The sequence below is a fragment of the Anomaloglossus baeobatrachus genome, chromosome 4, assembly GCF_048569485.1.
Source record: "Anomaloglossus baeobatrachus isolate aAnoBae1 chromosome 4, aAnoBae1.hap1, whole genome shotgun sequence".
In the NCBI taxonomy this organism is placed as follows: Eukaryota; Metazoa; Chordata; class Amphibia; order Anura; family Aromobatidae; genus Anomaloglossus; species Anomaloglossus baeobatrachus.
In genome coordinates this window covers 565,991,819-566,011,403 of record NC_134356.1, presented here as the reverse complement: position 1 = coordinate 566,011,403, position 19,585 = coordinate 565,991,819, and the positions used below count along the sequence as shown (strand labels likewise).

General features: G+C 42.9%; 1 protein-coding gene across 2 annotated transcripts in view; it reads left to right on the top strand.

Moving 5' to 3' along the window:
* Positions 1 to 8,116, top strand: part of PARP16 (poly(ADP-ribose) polymerase family member 16) — a 30,343-nt gene extending 22,227 nt beyond the window's left edge. The window contains exon 7 of one of the 2 annotated variants that reach the window (XM_075346031.1): positions 6,113 to 8,116. In XM_075346031.1, the coding sequence (XP_075202146.1) occupies positions 6,113 to 6,245 (133 nt within the window). In that variant the 3' untranslated portion in view covers positions 6,246 to 8,116. The remainder of the gene's footprint in view (positions 1 to 6,112) is intronic. The other variant, XM_075346032.1, reaches the window with a different exon arrangement.
* Positions 8,117 to 19,585: the final 11,469 nt, after the last annotated feature.

Genomic DNA, 19,585 nt, shown 5'->3' with positions numbered 1-19,585 from the left:
GCCCTTTTTTTTTAATTTTCATGAATTTCATGAAATAATTAAAAAAAAAATGACGTGAGCTTCGCCTAATTTTTGTGTCCAGCCGGGTACAACTAGGCAGCTGGGGATTGGAATCCACAGTGCAGGGTGCCCATGCTTTCTGGGCACCCCCGCTGCAAATTGCAGTCCGCAGCCACCCCAGATAATGGCGCTTTCATAGAAGCGCCATTTCTGGCGCTGTAGCCAACTCTTCCAGCTGCCCTGATGCCGGGTGGCTCACTGGGTAATAATGGAGTTAGGGCTAGCTGTATATTATCAGCTGGCCCTAAGCCCGAAATTCATGGTGTCACGCCAATATTAGACATGGCCACCAAGAATTTCTAGTAAAGATAAAAAAACCACAACACACAGAAAAATATTTTTATTAGAAATAAAACACAACACAATTAGTGACTCCATCTTTATTGAAATAAAGAACCCCCCCTCCGCAGTAATCCTGGGTCAAGGGTCCCGCGCCGTCCAATCCGGATCCAATATCATCTGATCGGTTTGCTGGAAGGCAAAGCGATCAGATGATGTGTCAGGATCAAGTGCCTGAATCACATCACACATCAGCTGATTGTATAAAAGCCGTTTATACAATCAGCAGATGCATCGGTGCAAAAGAAAAGAAAAAAAAAAAATACTCACTTATGTGCTGATTACCGGCAGCTCCTGCAGCGGAGTCTGATCCCGTCCGATCGCTGCAGGAGCTGCCTGTAATCAGGGATGAAGTCTCCTGACGCATCCGCTGATAGATGAAGCCGGCCGGGCGCCAGCGTCAGCCCGAGACTTACGATCAGCTAATGCGTCAGGTGACTGCATCAGGTGATCCATCGCCAGGTCCTTCATCCTGCAGGCATACGCACCCGGGGAGACTGCACACACCCTGAGCGGCGGGACCGGGAGGAGATGGGAGCGGGCATGGCATCGGGAGTCTGCAGACAGGTGAGTATAACTTTTTTTTTTTTACTGTTCACTTTTGATTTTGCAGCTGCTTCCACCTCCCGCCCAGACATGCACAGGACGGGAGGTGGAAGCGGCGGTGACGGTACCGGGAGGATTCACGCTTCTGTGTTTACTGACAGAAGGAATCCTCTTCCTGTACATGTCACTTTGCTACCCACCTCCTGCGTTTATAGCTGCGTTTTTGGTCTTAAAAACGCACTAAAATGCACCAAAAACGCACCTTTTTGCGTTTCTCATTGCGTCTTTCAACATCCCATTGCACTCAATGGATGAAAAGCGCAGTGACAAACACGGGAATAATTGACATGGTGCGTTTTTGTGGCACCACAAAAACGCAGCTAAAAAAAACCGCTGTGTGCAGACAGCAAAAATGAAAACCCATAGACTTTGCTGGGGATGCAAAGTCATGCAGTTTTCTGAGCAAAAACGCACCCGAAAACTGCGCAAAAATGCCGCGAAAAAACGCACTGTGTGAACTTACCCTTAGTGGTACTTCTCACATAGCGAGATCGCTGCTAAGTCACAGGTTTTGTGACATACCAGTGACCTCGTCAGCGATCTCGCTGTGTGTGACACTAAGCAGCGACCTGGCCCCTGCTGTGAAATCACTGATCGTTACACACTGTTCTGGTTCATTTTTTGCTTGTTGGTCTCCCGCTGTGCAGCACACATCGGCATGTTTGACGGTGGGAGACCAATGAGCACCGACTCTGTGGTAAACAGCGTACACTGGTAACCAGGGTAAATATTGGGTAACCAAGCAAAGCTCTTTGCTTAGTTACCCGATATTTACCCTGGTTACCAGCGTATACCGCTTAGCGCTGGCTCCCTGCACACATAGCCGGGGTAAATATCAGGTAACTAAGCAAAGCGCTTTGCTTAGTAATCCGATGTGTACCCTGGCTACGTGTGCAGGGAGCCAGCGCTAAGCGGTGTACGCTGGTAACCAGGGTAAATATCGGGTAACCAAGCAAAGTGATTTGCTTAGTTACCCAATATTTACCCTGGTTACCAAGCGCAGTATAGTTACAGGAGTCGCTGGTGAGATCTGCCTGATTGACAGCTCACCAGCAACCATGTAGTGACGCACCAGCGATCCTGACCAGGTCATATCATGGTTGGAATCGCTGGTACGTCGTTTAGTGAGACTGTACCCTTACAGTGAATCTATCAGCAGATATTTGCTATAGAATCTGACAGCAGCATTATGCAGGAACAGAGACCCTGATTCCAGGGATGTGTCACTTAGTTTACTGGATGAAGCAGTTGTGATAGAATCACAGTTTTCTCTGCTGCAAATCTAGCAGAGCTCGGAGTGCTGAGCCCTGTATAACCCCGCCCACACCACTAATTAGCAACTCTCTGAGTACAATGTATATTGAAAGAAAAGCTGCCAAGCAGTGGTGGAAATAGGGTTGAACTAGGAAGCACGCAGACCTCTTGTCCTGTAGTGATTATCACCTGCTTGTAAAGCAGTGATTGTACTGAAGCAAAACACAGGCCAGTAAGTGACATATCACTGGAATCAGGGCCTCTGCCCCTACATAATGCTGCTCTCAGATTACATAGCAAAAACCTTCTGACAGATTCCTTTTAATAGAAAGTCTACCAGCTCCATGCTGTGTACAGGTTCATGCTGTGTACAGACGTTTTGAAGTATATTGTGCCAGCAATCAAAGGTTCCCGTGTTCAAGTCTTCTATTGGGGCTATAAAATAAAATAGAAATCAAAAATCTAAAACAGACCTATCAAAAAAACAAAAGTTATCATGTTTCTTAGGTGAAATGAATCTAAACATTAAAAAATATGAAAAACTATTAAAACCTCATGTTGTTTATGTGTGGTAATTGTTGTATATTAGAAAAAACACCCAAACTGCAGAATTGATTCTTTTTTTCACCTTGGCTCTAAAAATAGAATAAAAAGCCATTAAGAAGTCATACAGTTAGGTCCAGAAATATTTGGACAGTGACACAATTTTCGCGAGTTGGGCTCTGCATGCCACCACATTGGATTTGAAATGAAACCTCTACAACAGAATTCAAGTGCAGATTGTAACGTTTAATTTGAAGGTTTGAACAAAAATATCTGATAGAAATTGTAGGAATTGTACACATTTCTTTACAAACACTCCACATTTTAGGAGGTCAAAAGTAATTGGACAAATAAACCAAACCCAAACAAAATATTTTTTTTTTCAATATTTTCTTGCGAATCCTTTGGAGGCAATCACTGCCTTAAGTCTGGAACCCATGGACATCACCAAACGCTGGGTTTCCTCCTTCTTAATGCTTTGCCAGGCCTTTACAGCCGCAGCCTTCAGGTCTTGCTTGTTTGTGGGTCTTTCCGTCTTAAGTCTGGATTTGAGCAAGTGAAATGCATGCTCAATTGGGTTAAGATCTGGTGATTGACTTGGCCATTGCAGAATGTTCCACTTTTTTGCACTCATGAACTCCTGGGTAGCTTTGGCTGTATGCTTGGGGTCATTGTCCATCTGTACTATGAAGCGCCGTCCGATCAACTTTGCGGCATTTGGCTGAATCTGGGCTGATAGTATATCCCGGTACACTTCAGAATTCATCCGGCTACTCTTGTCTGCTGTTATGTCATCAATAAACACAAGTGACCCAGTGCCATTGAAAGCCATGCATGCCCATGCCATCACGTTGCCTCCACCATGTTTTACAGAGGATGTGGTGTGCCTTGGATCATGTGCCGTTCCCTTTCTTCTCCAAACTTTTTTCTTCCCATCATTCTGGTACAGGTTGATCTTTGTCTCATCTGTCCATAGAATACTTTTCCAGAACTGAGCTGGCTTCATGAGGTGTTTTTCAGCAAATTTAACTTTGGCCTGTCTATTTTTGGAATTGATGAATGGTTTGCATCTAGATGTGAACCCTTTGTATTTACTTTCATGGAGTCTTCTCTTTACTGTTGACTTAGAGACAGATACACCTACTTCACTGAGAGTGTTCTGGACTTCAGTTGATGTTGTGAACGGGTTCTTCTTCACCAAAAAAAAGTATGCGGCGATCATCCACCACTGTTGTCATCTGTGGACGCCTAGGCCTTTTTGAGTTCCCAAGCTCACCAGTCAATTCCTTTTTTCTCAGAATGTACCCGACTGTTGATTTTGCTACTCCAAGCATGTCTGCTATCTCTCTGATGCATTTTTTTCTTTTTTTTTCAGCCTCAGGATGTTCTGCTTCACCTCAATTGAGAGTTCCTTAGACCACATGTTGTCTGGTCACAGCAACAGCTTCCAAATGCAAAACCACACACCTGTAATCAACCCCAGACCTTTTAACTACTTCATTGATTACAGGTTAATGAGGGAGACGCCTTCAGAGTTAATTGCAGCCCTTAGAGTCCCTTGTCCAATTACTTTTGGTCCCTTGAAAAAGAGGAGGCTATGCATTACAGAGCTATGATTCCTAAACCCTTTCTCCGATTTGGATGTGAAAACTCTCATATTGCAGCTGGGAGTGTGCACTTTCAGCCCATATTATATATATAATTGTATTTCTGAACATGTTTTTGTAAACAGCTAAAATAACAAAACTTGTGTCACTGTCCAAATATGTCTGGACCTAACTGTATGTATGTCAGGAAACATTATCAATAAAAACAGCTCTCCCTGCAGAACGCATGCCTCACACATCTCCTTCAATGGAAGAAAAGGTTCGTAAATAAAGTGACACAATAACAAATGATTTTTTTTAACACGTTGTATGCTAAAATAAATTCTGCCATTAAAAAATACATCTCGTCCAGCAAAAAAAAACAAAAAACAAAAGGTCTAATTTGGTTGTATAAATAGAAAAATATGAACACTGGGACTGTTAGAAGGCAGAGAGGGAGAAGAAAAGCTAAAAATTACATGTCTGGCCTTACAGTACATGGAGGCTGTTTATGGTGAGATTTATAAGGGGCTGGTTTACTCTATTATAACGACCAAGAATCCATTTTTTGCTGATCTGAGATATGAGAGAATTACATCCCCACCAACAAGTAATCTACAGTTGACACTTTACTGCATCAGCCACAGTCGGTGATGACACTGATGATGGCCGTTTATCCCCCTCGATTAGTAGTACACAACCTTCAGCCCTGTGAGAGTGTTGTGAGCCACATTTAGATCCCGTTCCTCACAGTGGGGACACCCAGAGCCCCCATTACCAGTATAATGTCAGCCAATGCTTTTCCACAGAAATCACCAACCCAGGGCAATATACCAAGATCAGGAGGTTCCCACCGCCGTCCAGATCTGGTCTTCTACACACAATAGTCCCCATCTTGAGACCTGCTCTTCATAGCTGTTGGCTAGACCTGATGATAATGCACCAAGCTGACAGACAGCTATAAGCCACTCATCTTTGGCCCGTGAGCCACAGGTTGGGGACCCCTGCTCTAGATGCTGCTGTCAATAGTGATTGGCATCTAGATGCCTCTTTCACCCCATTGGTACCCTGAGATTGTGATTGTGTGGTCCTGATGCTTGCCATGGCAGTCCAAGGCCGAGTGATGGCCATAGAGTCTGCCAGCTATATTGACCTGTTCAGAGCAATATTTTAGTGGCAAAAATATAATTTTTTTCATTCCTGTCTTTACGCTTTGCGATAATTCCTGAAAATCATGTGATGCTTTTTTTAATATATTGAGGGGTGCTGTTTATAAAATAGTGTATATCTTTCGGGGGTTTTCTACTATATGGCTTTCCCCAAAGTCACTTCAAAACTGAATAGGTCCCTAAAAAAGTTTTGTAAGTTTTCTTGAAAAAACATGAAAACAAAATAAGGACACTTTACAAATGGTGCTGATGTAAGGTAGAATGAGATTTCTGTAAAAAAAAAAAAAAAGGCAAAACATAATCATAATAACCTAAATTTACGACTATCCTAACATGAAAACAGTCTGTAAATCACCGGGATATGTTGAAACATTCCAGAGTAAGTGACACATCAATTTGAAACATTTGGCCTGGTCACCAAGGGGTTGAAGATCTAATGCCACTGGCCAAGGGTTGCGTTGGGTTTGGAAGCTCCAGTGAAGAGGGCAGATCCGCTCCCTTGTTACCTTTTTGTTTTGTTCACAATATTCTTTGTGTATCTTTTCCCTCTTGCAGGTCCAGGCAGCCTTCTTGGTTGTCGAGCCATCGGTTTGCTGTCTTAATGACGTTGTACCTCTTTGTACTGATTGTCATTGGGTTAAGCAGTTCCAAGACGTTTATGCATCACTGGAACAGACTCCTGAGCTGAAGACGTTGGTGTCTTCCGCTCTACAAACTGCACCCAAAGCCTTAAGTATGTACTTCTGCCGCAACCATTCAGATTTTAATCCTTGACTTGTTCAAGCAAAAAGGCGTTCCAGCTCCTAGAAACTCTGGGGTCATCTGTGAGTGGTGGGGAACAGCCGTGAGCCGTTTTAATTACTATTCCATCAGACATATGAGGTGACTAAGCAATAGAAGAAATGAAGACTCTTGCCGTGGATTCCTAAAGGAGATGTAAAAATAAAGACGCTGGTTATTATAAAATTCTGACTTTTATATCCGCCTGTAATGGAGCAGCCGTATTCGGTTCTCTGCTGCTCCCACTCACATTCCAAGCTGAAAACTAGAGTAAAAGTGACTTTCTCTTCTCCGTGGACATTGGGAAATAAAGTCTAATGTTTTTCTGGTGAAATGTATTTCAATGTGGTATTTTAGTCTGATGGAGTTTCAGCTGTTTGGCCATTTTTGATTTTAGTTTCTTTTCCTTTCCATGCCACCGAAAAAAAAAATAATTTTTGTTTTTTACTGAGTCGTTCCTTTAACAGTCATGTTCTGTCCTCAAAACTTCCCAGAATCATTTCACTCTTTTTCTTTAAGTAGACCATTGGTTAGCAAAGGAAAACTGACTGCTGAATATCGCCATAGAATATAATGTGTCAGTGAAAACAGTGACCGCACATGGTCAATAAGCACTGACGTGAATGACTCATTACGGCGACATTATATACAAGGATTTTTGCTAGAGTGTAAGGCTGTTTGCACATGGTGCATTTTTTGCCTCGTTTTTTCTTGTAGATTTTCAGAAATCTGCAAGGAAATCCTGATGCCAGGAACGTCTATGAGAATCCTGAAGTGCTGGGCACACATTCAGGATTTTTTTTTCCTTGCAGATTGTGTTGCAGAAAAAACCTTCAGCATGTCAATTCTTTCCTGTGTTTTCCTGTGTTTTCACCATTGAAAGCAATGAAAAAAACATCCATAAAAAAAAGCTGCAAAAATTTTTGCAATTTCTCGGTAAAAATGTACTTTTTTTTTTATAGCATTTTTAATGCCAGAACATGCAGATTTGGGTGCATATTGTTTAAAACCAAATCTACAACCTGTGTGCATAGCCTTACAATATCTATAACTATATTCATGGCATATTCAATAGGATTCATGCACACAGCTGATTACATCTCTATTTAAAGGGAATCGCAGGTTTTTCTACCTCATCTAAGAGCAGCTTGATGTAGGCAAAGAGGCCCTGAGATCAACGATGTATCTTTTATATTACTGTGTGCAGCCGTTCTGACACAGTGAAAGATTTGAGATTTTGCATATAGCTCTGAGAGCTGCCCCTGCCACACCAAGCTTTCAGTATACATTTTCATAGATAGAAGCTGCTAATCACAGGCGAAGTCAGACTACAACTCAGCAACAAAGTAGATGTGGAACTGTTAGGCTATGTGCGCACTAGACCGTTTTACCCGCGGATTTACCCGTGGATTTGCCGCGGAAATTTCTTGAGAAAGATTAGAAATCTTTCTGCAGACATTTCCCAGCAAAACCTATGTGTAAAAAAATAGCTGTGCGCACACTGCGGATTTTTTTCAAGATAATTTCTAGAGAAAATTTTTCTCAAGAAAATGAGCATGTCCATTATTTCCTGCGGAATACCCCCGGAACTTCTATACTTGCATGTGTCAGGAACAACCTGCGGAAAATCCACGGTGAAATCACGGATTTGGTGCGTTTTTGTCCCGCAGGTGCATGAATCTTCAACTCCCAGAATGTCTCTCAAGAAAGTTTCTTGGGAAAAAGGACATTTCTAGTGCGTACATAGCCTTACTGCGCTGCTGAAGATATGACATGAATACAGGAAAGTTGAATGAAGGTGGTTTTATTCAATGCATTTCAAAGTGTCACCCCACTTCTTTATTAGGAAATCCACCAATTGGTGGCTTTCCTGATGAAGAAGTGGGGTGACACTTCGAAATGCTTTAAAAAAAACCAAAACACCTTCATTCAACTTTCCTGAATTTGTCATATCTTCAGCAGCGCAGTAACAGTTCCACATCTACTTTGTTCCTGATCTGTTTTGGCTTTTTTTAGCACGTGGATTTTGCAGCAGCTGACTACATGCTTTAATTCTGGTTGTGTTACACACAACCCCATAAGGTGAGCAGATTCCCTTATTACTCTATGTCTGTTGGGTAAGAACCTATAGTGCTTTTTCTCTTAAGCTTTTATCTAGACTACAACTCTGCTGAGATTCACTAATAATAAAGATAAGAGGCTTAAGCTAAAGGTCCAGTCACACTAAACAACTTACCAGCGATCCCAACAACGATAGGGATCGCTGGTAAGTTGCTAGGAGGTTGCTGGTGAGATGTCACACTGCGACGCTCCAGCGATCCCACCAGCAACCTGACCTGGCAGGGATCGCTGGAGCGTCGCTACAAAGGTAAATATCGGGTAACCAACCCGATATTTACCTTGGCTACCAGCGCACGCAGCTACACGTGCAGAGAGCAGGGAGCAGCGCACACTGAGCGCTGGCTCCTTGCTCTCCTAGTTACAGCACACATCGGGTTAATTACCCGATGTGTACTGCAGCTAAATGTGCACAGAGCAGGGAGCAGCGCACAATGCTTAGCGCTGGCTCCCTGCTCTCCTAGCTACAGCACACATCGGGTTAATTAACCCGATGTGTCCTGCAGCTACGTGTGCACAGAGCAGGAGCCGGCACTGACAGTGAGAGCGGCGGAGGCTGGTAACAAAGGTAAATATCGGGTAACCAAGGACAGGGCTTCTTGGTTACCCGATGTTTACTGTGGTTACCAGCCTCCGCAGAAGCCGGCTCCTGCTGTCTGCACATTTAGTTGTTGCTGTCTCGCTGTCACACACAGCGATCTGTGCTTCACAGCGGGACAGCAACAACTAAAAAATGGCCCAGGACATTCAGCAACAACCAACGACCTCACAGCAGGGGCCAGGTTGTTGCTGGATGTCACACACAGCAACATCGCTAGCAACATCGCTGCTATGTCACAAAAGTTGTTCGTTAGCAGCGATGTTGCTAGCGATGTTGCTTAGTGTGACGGGGCCTTAACATTCCAGGTAAACAAAAAAACACTAAGAGATAACAGACACAGGGCTGAATTCTCTGTTTTATCTCTTCCAGCATGCTGTCTTCAGATTACATTGCAGAAATCTACTGACAGAATCCCTTTAAATAGAAGAACCTGTCTCAATGTACATGCTGTCAGACCTGTTGAGAGCATGGTACAGAGGAGAAGCTAAGAAGAATGTTAAAAAGTTTTGCAGGGAAAAAATGGTATTTTATTAATTGAAATCTTTGATATTTGTGTGCATAGTTCAGTGGGCGGTCCTTCTCAGTGATTGACATCTGTCAATGAATGCAAAGATATACAGAGAATACTATCAATCACTGAAGAAGACCAGCCCCTGTACTCCTATGCATACAGAAGGAGGTTTGGCGTGCACTCAGTGTTGAAATGGTGGTATTACACAAGAAGCATCAGTAATTAAAGAACAATCTGAGCGTATAGTGTCTACATATCTGCGTGCAGTCTCCAGGACTCAGCAAATATATTACAAAGACTCGAGACGGGTCTAAACGTCTAGTGAAATGTCGCATATGTCCTTATAATTTCAGCACTAAATAAACTGAGACTTTTTTTTGCATCTTAACCTCCTGTGAAAAGCATTTGTTCTTTAATTACTGGTGCGCCTAGGCATACAAACGATAAAAATATCCAAGTTTCACTGAAAATTTGAACACACAAATGTATATCATAACTTGGAATAAAAACAAAATGAGCAAACAACCTGCAGTACGTAAATGGTAATAATACATGTAAATACTATCGGGTACTTAGTTCAAATTATTTTGTTAAAAAAAAGCATAAAAGCCATCTCACTGCAACATGGAACAAGGTTCCGGTCGCTTTAGCGATGTCGTTGCGTGTGACACCTATGAGCGATTTTGAATCGTCGCAAAAATGGTCAAAATCGCTCATCGGTGACATGCCCCCCTATTCTCGATTATCGCTGCTGCTCGGTGTACGAAGTAGTTTGTCGCTCCTGCGGCAGCACACATCGCTATGTGTGACACCACAGGAACGAGGAACCTCACCTTACCTGCGGCCGGCCGCAATGCGAAGGAAGAAGGTGGGCGGGATGTTACGTCCCGCTCATCTCCACCCCTCCGCTTCTATTGGGCGGCGGTTCGGTGACACTGCTGTGACGTCGCTGTGACGCTGAACGAACCGCCCTCTTAGAAAGGAGGCGGTTCACCGGTCACAGCGACGTGGCAGAGCAGGTATGTGCGTGTGACGCTGCTGTAGCGATAATGTTCGCTAAGGCAGCGATCACATGATATCGCAGGTACGATGGGGGCGGGTGCTTTCGCGCTCGACATCGCTAGCAATTGCTAGCGATGTCGTAGCGTGTAAAGCGGCCTTAACTCTTGTGTTTGACCTCTTTATGTGCCAGCAAGTCTCAAATAGATGGGGGCAAAGGAAGACCCAAGCGTGATTGTTTAAACACCTTCCCATAGAAAGCTAGCTGGCTCATAGTGAGGTGAACTGCAAGAGTTAGAGACCATGGGTACAACTTTTTTGCGGTGCATTGGCCTATACACTTATTTAACCTCTTAAATGCTGTTTTACAATTGACTGTGGCTTCTATAAGGTTAAACTGTTGCAATCCCATTAGCTTCAATCTTAGCAGTTCTTTTCAGGTGCCGTCTGTATAGCACAGCCTTCAATTCTGCTTTATGGAGCTGGCTTAGGGCTGTTTGACACATCCGGCTTTTCGCCGGATTGGCGGATTCGGCCCACTCCAGTACAGTGTGATACAGTGCAATGGCAGCGCGGCAACTACTGAGTCACATGCTTCAGTCACATGACACCATGTGACCGGATCTTGTCGTGCTGCCATTGTACTGTTTACACTGTACTGGAGTGCGCCGGATCCGCTAATCCGGCGAAAAGACGGATGTGTGAAACTAGCCTTAGCTCTGCTTCATATAGTAGATGCACACATTTGCTGTCAGTGGCCAATCTTGTTAAATGGAGTCTGTCAGCAGGTTTTGTGTCCCTAAATAAACTTGAAGCAATATAACCTAAAAAAAATTCAGGGCCACAAATCAATGTTGCTCATGAAATAATTTATTAAATTTGTGATAAGGGTAGATAGGGGAAGCTATGAACGGACACTTGTATTCACACAGCCTCCTGACGAAACCAAAAGGGGAATGAAACGCACGTCGAGGTGTGGAAGTTTACGGGACTAATTGGATGAACACATAAATCGCTACAGGTATAGTTATAATACTGCACTGGCTTCTAATATGAGGCACTAGTACTAGCTACTAGACTATTTAGGAATGATTTAGATGTATATTTGCTAGGTCACTCCAACTGAAGGGTGATGTTCTTTTGATCGATTACTACTACTGTCAGCAATACTGTTTTGTTTTTACTTAAGGCTGTGTAAATACAGATGTCCGTACATAGTTTCCCCATCTACCCTTATGTAGTGCAACATTTTCCTCTTATCCCTCCTGATGAGCCCCTATGTATAAAGTGTTTTAATGTATTTGTCTCACAAATTTAATAAATTATTCCATGAGCAATGTTGATTTGTGGCCCTGAAAGTTTTTTTAGGTTCTATTCAGGGTTTTGCTATGTAATCTGAGAGCGATATGATTTAGGGGCAGAAACCCTGATTCCAATGATGTCACGTACTGGGTTGTTTGCTGCAGTTTTGATAGAATTCATGTTTTCTCTGCTGTAGATGTAACAGTTTTCTGAATGCTGAGCTCTTTATAACTGTGACCACACCACTGATTGGCAGCATTCTGTGTACATTGTCAGCAAACTGTGGGGTTACACAGAATAGGTTTGCTGTCTGGCATGCAACACTTGGCGCTGTAGTAATAATCTCCTGCTGATAAAACACTGATTGTAGTGAAACTACAACACACCGCCTAATAAGTGACACATCCCTGGAATCAGGCTCTCTGCCTGTACATCATACTGCTCTCAGATTAAATCGCAAAAACCAGCTGACAGATTAACTTTAAGACTTTGCAGTGTTTTTGCCAGTAATTTTTTTTTTGTATTTTACAGTGAAAGCAAACTGAAGAAAATTTCTGAAATCTCATGCACATTCTTATTTTTTCCTTGCAGATTTGAGCCTTCAAAATATTTTTCACAATTGGAGCATGTCAATTCTTTCAGTGTATTTCACTCATTCAAATTGTCTCTTCAGGGAGGAAGGAGACGAACTCTAGCACCACCTATTGGAGGTAGCAATCCTAGAAGTCAAAAGTGACCCTTTAACGAGTCTTGTCATATGACTTAGGATTTATGCCAGATCAGAACCTCAATTTGGAGACACAGTGTTTCGTGATGTTTTGTCCCTCGTCAGTGCAAAGTATGAGATCTGATCTGGCTGTATGAGAAGCTATAGTGGGGCCTAAGGGGAAAACTTTTCTGCTTGCGAAGACTGACAAACCAATCTGGCTGCCAGTGAGGAGTCTTATAGCTGCAATGCTCCTCTATTTTCCATAAATGTTTTCACTTATTCAAATGATGGGGGAAAAAAACAAACGTAAAAATGTATCAAAACTGCACTGTTTTTCATGACAACACTGTATTTTTTCATTAGAAAAATCTGCTGCAAACCCTAACCATGTGCACAAATCCTAAAAGTACACTGAGACTTCTAATTGTTACTATCTACCATCCACAGGAGTAAGATGGTCTGTATGAGATCTTGAAGACGGAATCTTTCATTCCATCTTTACAAAAAAGCAATCAGTAACTCCACAATACACTGTGTGCAGAATTATTAGACAAATGAGTAATTTGATCACATGATAATTTGTATACATGTTGTCCTACTCCAAGCTGTATAGACGTGAGAGCCAACTACCAATTAAGTAAATCAGGTGATGTGCATCTCTGTAATGAGGAGGGGTGCGGTGTAATGATATCAACACCCTATATAAGGTGTGCTTAATTATTAGGCAATTTCCTTTCCTTTGGCAAAATGGGTCAGAAGAGAGATTTGACGGGCTCTGAAAAGTTCAAAATTGTGAGATGTCTTACAGAGGGATGCAGCAGTTTTGAAATTGCCAAACTTTTGAAGCGTGATCACCGAGCAATCAAGCGTTTTATGGCAAATAGTCAACAGGGTCGCAAGAATTGTGTTGGGCAAAAAAGGCGCAAAATAACTGCCCATGTATTGAGTAAAATCAAGCGTGAAGCTGCCAAGATGCCATTTGCCACCAGTTTGGCCATATTTCAGAGCTGCAATGTTACTGGAGTATCAAAAAGCACAAGGTGTGCCATACTCAGGGACATGGCCAAGGTAAGGAAAGCTGAAAAATGACCACCTTTGAACAAGAAACATAAGATAAAACGTCAAGACTGGGCCAAGAAATATCTTAAGACTGATTTTTCAAAGGTTTTATGGACTGATGAAATGAGAGTGACTCTTGATGGGCCAGATGGATGGGCCAGAGGTGGATCAGTAAAGGCCAGAGAGCTCCACTCAGACGCCAGCATGGTGGAGGTGGGGTACTGGTATGGGCTGGTATCATCAAAGATGAACTTGTGGGACCTTTTCGGGTTGAGGATGGAGTGAAGCTCGACTCCCAGACTTACTGCCAGTTTCTGGAAGACAACTTCTTCAAGCAGTGGTATAGGAAGAAGTTGGTATCGTTCAAGAAAAACATGATTTTCATGCAGGACAATGCTCCATCACATGCATCCAACTACTCCACAGCGTGGCTGGCCAGTAAAGGTCTAAAAGATGAAAAAATAATGACATGGCCTGTTTGTTCAACTGATCTGAACCCCATTGAGAACCTATGGTCCCTCATAAAATGTGAGATCTACAGGGAGGGAAAACAGTACACCTCTCGGAGCAGTGTCTGGGAGGCTGTGGTGGCTGCTGTACGCAATGTTGATCGTAAACAGATCAAGCAACTGACAGAATCTATGGATGGTCGGCTGGTGAGTGTCATCATAAAGAAAGGTGGCTATATTGGTTACTAATTTTTTGGCATTTTGTTTTTGCATGTCAGAAATGTTTATTTCTAAATTTTGTGCAGTTATATTGGTTTACCTGGTGAAAATAAACAAGTGAGATGGGAATATATTTGGCTTTTTATTAAGTTGCCTAATAATTCTGCACAGTAATAGTTACCTGCACAAACAGATATCCTCCTAAGATAGCCAAAACTAAAAAAAAGAACACTCCAACTTCCAAACGTATTAAGCTTTGATATTTATGAGTCTTTTGGGTTGATTGAGAACACAGTTGTTGATCAATAATAAAAAAATCCTCAAAAATACAACTTGCCTAATAATTCTGCACACGGTGTAGTCTGTGGAGCCAAAGCCTGAATGTTTTGCCCAATTTTATTAAAACTAGTTTCAGCCATTTTATTAAGAATAGGTTTCTTTTAATTTATCATCAATTAAGAATCAAAGAATAATCTTCTCTGGACTGTGAGGGAACACTGAACATCGAAGCATTTTTAGCAGACAGACAACTGAAGAAGGGTTGCTTGGTCGTCAAGGTTTCTGGAGAAGGCTCCTCTGCCATCAATGGCCTTATAGTTAGACAATAGCGGTTTTTTTTACAACTTTCCCTTTAAGTACTTCTAGTTTCTACATTTAGCACATATTTAATCCAGGTTCACAAAGCAATGCTGTCAACAGCAAGAAAACCATCCGAATAAGTGATGTTGGGCCAATGACAACCTATTCTTTCTTATCAATCTATGACTATCCTAGAGCCATTCAGGAAACAAATGCTGCATTTTTTGGTATTTGTCGATCAAGGGCACTCATGACAGCCCCTTAAGAGATATTGCATATTTGTCTCTTGTTTTCTAGATTATTTTAGCAAGACCTTGGGTCGTTAGAAGGCCTTTCTCTCTCTATGATTTGCTTTAGAAAAATAGATATTTTGCTAAAATATGATCAAGGTATAGTTACAAATAACCTGTCCGTGAATCATGAAAGAGGTTAATGAGGCTCTTTCTGACTTGCAGTATCTGCTGTGTTAGGCCCGTTTCACACGTCAGTGAAAAACAGAGACGTTTTTCACTGACCTGTAAAACACGCACATGTCCCTCCGTGTGCCGTGATTCACGACACACGTGGGTTGTCTAAGTGCAATCCGGGCTCCGTTCTCCGTGGTCCATGATTGCACATAGAGATTAACTCACCTGTGCGCGCTCCCGCTGTCCATGGTGCTGATCGCTCCCGTGGTGCAGCATCCGGCCGGCACTGACCTCCACAGCAGCTGCTTCCGGGTCGGCTGTGTCGTGCATCATGAATATGCACGACAGTAATGAGCCGGCTCAGAAGCAGCAGCCAGAACAGGCTGCAGAGAGCCCCGCTGGAGCCGGGTGAGTAAAAATGATTTTTATTTTATGTGCACGTTTTTTTCTGGCATGTGTTTCACGGATCACACCACTGCGTGGTCCGTGGGACATCAGTGATGCCAGAAAAAAATGGACATGTCTCCGTGCAGCAATCATGGACACGCGGGTACACCGCACGGAGACACGTGCAGTGAAAAATCACTGATGTGTGAGCAGACCCATTGATTATAATGGGTCTGCGTATGTCAGTGATTCTGGTACGTAGAAAAAAAAAGCACAAACGTCCCAGAATCACTGACGTGTGAAACAGGCCTTAGGTTGAGCTCATCTGTGTTCTTCCCATGTTATATCTCCTCTGCACCCCTCAGACTGATTGAAGTCCTAGCTGGCAGCAATATTTATTCTTAATTGATGTATGTATTAAAGGGAATCTGTCAGCACATTTTTGCCACCTCATCTGAGAGCAGCATGATGTAGGCAAAAAGATCCTGAATCTAGCATTGTATCACTTAGATTATTGGGTGCTGCCGTTCTGATACAATGTAAGGTTTTAGTTTTAGTCATGTAGCAGAGCTGAGAGCGCTGTCCCGCCCACACCAGACTCTTTATAGAGATTGTACATTGACAGTGAAGTGTCAATCACAGCAGGGGGCGTGCTGGACAGCATGGCAGGATCCACCACAGTAATGGGATTAAGCCTTTATGTAAATAACAGCACAAAGCTGGATAAGAGGGGCATAGTTAATATTTGTTTTTAACCCCTACAGCATACTGTCCTCAGATTATGTAGCAAAAACCTCCTGAGAGATTCCCTTTGATCCATGTTTGGCACAAATGTCTGCAGTCACTCTATGTGGCTTGGGGAAGGGGCAGATATATCATTGGTGCAAATTGTGTACCTGCACAGGGGCCAAAGAGGTTAGGTGGTCACTTTCACCTTCAGATCAGGAAGCAGCAATCTGAACCCATTGCATATTTACTTTGGCTTCTAGAATGCCATTATATCAATGAAAGAATCATAACTTATTCTTCCTGTACATGTAACGTTATGTGGGCTTGTTATTTGTGAGTGCAAATAGTCAATTACTCGCCCAACACTACTCCCTGACTTTTCATTATTCCTGCTGTCAGTATTCATTGGTGTAAGTAGCTTTCCTGCTGGATTCATCTCTCTCCTTTGTTGACTATCAGTATTTTCTTGGTGTTTAAATACCCCTTCCTTACTATAGACTGGTGCCGGTGATATTTTTCATTTCCTTCAATCCTTGGGTGCAAGCAGGTGGCTTGTACTACTCTGTGATATCGTTGCTGAAAACTCTGCTGAACTTCTACTTGAGTCATCTAATAAGTAGTTCATGCATTTTCCCGTGTGTGTCATCTATCGTGTTTAGTGGGGTTGACGAGACCACATTTCATCTGTTCCCTACTTCGGGTCCAGCACTAGGGATACCTAGGGTCAGCTATCCGGTTTGGCACATAGGTGCGGAACCTATCTAGTGTGGTGAGGGACACCAAGGACCAGCAGTAGGTTTGGTCAGGGATCACCATCTTCCCTCTCCCTAGACACAGGGTTTCCCAACCCTTTCGCCGTGTGCTTGGTACTTCCCTGTAGCTAGTGTGACAACTGGCATGTGGCTAGAGAGCATTGAACTTAAAGTGGCATCTTAAAATACTACTGATAAGCTAGACTTTTCAGTAGCCGGAATTCATTTCAGGCTCCATTCAGGCATTTGATTTTCTCATCAATGTGTTCTCCATTTTTAAAATGGATAGCACACTGGATTATAAGAACCTTGAAGCCATCCCATTAATCTCAGATAATGTCCTCATCCATTTTAGGGGATGCAAGTCTAAAGGCCACTTTACACGCAGCGACATCGCTAGCGATGTTGCTGCCGATCGCACCCGCCCCCTTCGTTTGTGTGTCACGGGCAAATCGCTGCCCGTGGCGCACAGTATTACTAGGCCCCGTCACACGGACTTACCTGCCTAGCAAAGTCGCTGTGGCCGGCAAACTGCCTCTTTTCTAAGGGGGCGGTTCGTGCGGCGTCACAGCGACGTCACACGGCAGGCGTCCAATAGAAGCAGAGGGGCAAAGAGCAGCCGCAGGAAAGTCACGCCCATCTCGTTTACGGAGGACACAGGTACTGTGTTGTTCGTCGTTCATTGGGGTGTCACATAGCGATGTGTGCTGCCTCAGGAACGACGAACAACCTTCGTCCTGCACCATCAACGATATTTGGGAAATGAATGACGTGTCAACGATCAACGATTAGGTGAGTATTTTTGATCGTTAGCGGTCGTTCGTACATTTCACACGCAACGACGTCGCTAACGAGGCCGGATGTGTGTCACGAATTCCGTGAGCCCAACGACATCTCGTTAGCAATGTCGTTGCGTGTAAAGCCCCCTTTAGGCGATCCATCAAAACTAGATTTAAATTGTAAGACATCCATTTTTTATCATTTTTTTTCCATTTTTAATTGATCTATTCTTAAAAGTCAATGAAAAACATTCAGGCGGTCGACCTCATCCAGTCTTTAAAAATGGATGAGAAAAAATATCTAAGGCAAAATGGGTGACAGAGGAGAATGAAGTGGATCGTTTTTAAAGGATGTAAAAATGGAAGTGTCAATGTAGCCTAATATTGTACAAAATGTGACCACTGTACACAAAGTATTTGCCAAAAACTTTCCTGTCCTATCGGCAAATGTAGTGTTACTCCACTTGACCACTAGATGTCCTCATTCCTCAAGTCATTTAGACATGATTTCTTTTCATGCACAGATTGGCAGCTTCATATGAGTTTACTGCATTTTGGCTAAAACAAGCTTGCTGGGAAATAAATGTACGGTATGTCATACTATAAATTTCATTCTCTTTATTAGGATTATGATATATTTATATTCGCTCAATACAGTAAAATAATTCAAGCACATTTTCTATACTTTTGTTTTCATGACCAGAACAAGAAACATTTAAAATATGTATTCGCTTATGTGTTTCTATCTTAAATAATGTATGAAAGTAATAACTGAAGACTTTAGGCCCAGATCCTGCACCGCGGAGCGCTCCGCCTGCGACTGTGGAGCAGCCTGAATGTCACGCAATTAATGCAGCAGATACCAATGTGCAGTCTGATCGCAAAGAACTGATGGGGCCCAGGTCCAATGTTTCTCACCTATGTTCATGATTGGTATCATATAATATGTTCTGTACTTTTCCTGACTGCTCCATAGACCTGGACTTTGCAATTGTTCATTATGTGGCTGCTTTCAAGAGAAAAAAAAGTCATCGGCATAAAGCACACATCCTCTAGTGGCCCCCCAAATGGGACTTTGAGCCCCCATCTTCTTTTTAACTGATTCATGTAGCTTTGCATAAGGCCTCTTTTAGATGTCTCTCCCCCCCATGTGTTCTATGGGTTTTTTCACAGATAGGACGCATACACACTAATGTAATTTACATTCATGCGGTCACATGCCGACTAGACACGTGTGGCCTCACTCAGTGAAAATGAATTGAGCGCTGCCTGGACACATCTAGTTGGAATTTGGCCAGAAGTATACAAACTATATACTTGTGCTCACATGACCGTCCACTCTTGCCACTGGGAAGGGAGAATCATAAAAGTGTGCAGTGTGTGCTCTGTGAGAAGTCAGAAATCTGCAGCGACCTAGAGTGACTGTAGACTTTTCTCACAAATCTGGAAAAGGCTTCTAATTATGAAATTAAGCACTGTAACATGCCCAATCCTAACCGTGTAATATACTCACTGTCAGCATTCAGCATTGTTTGCTAGTTCCAGCAGTCATCACATGGATACTCCACTGATGCATTTTTCATACTTACGGTAATGTCACAACTGACTTTTCTTCCTGCTTCTCCAAGTTTTTCACTGAACATTGAGA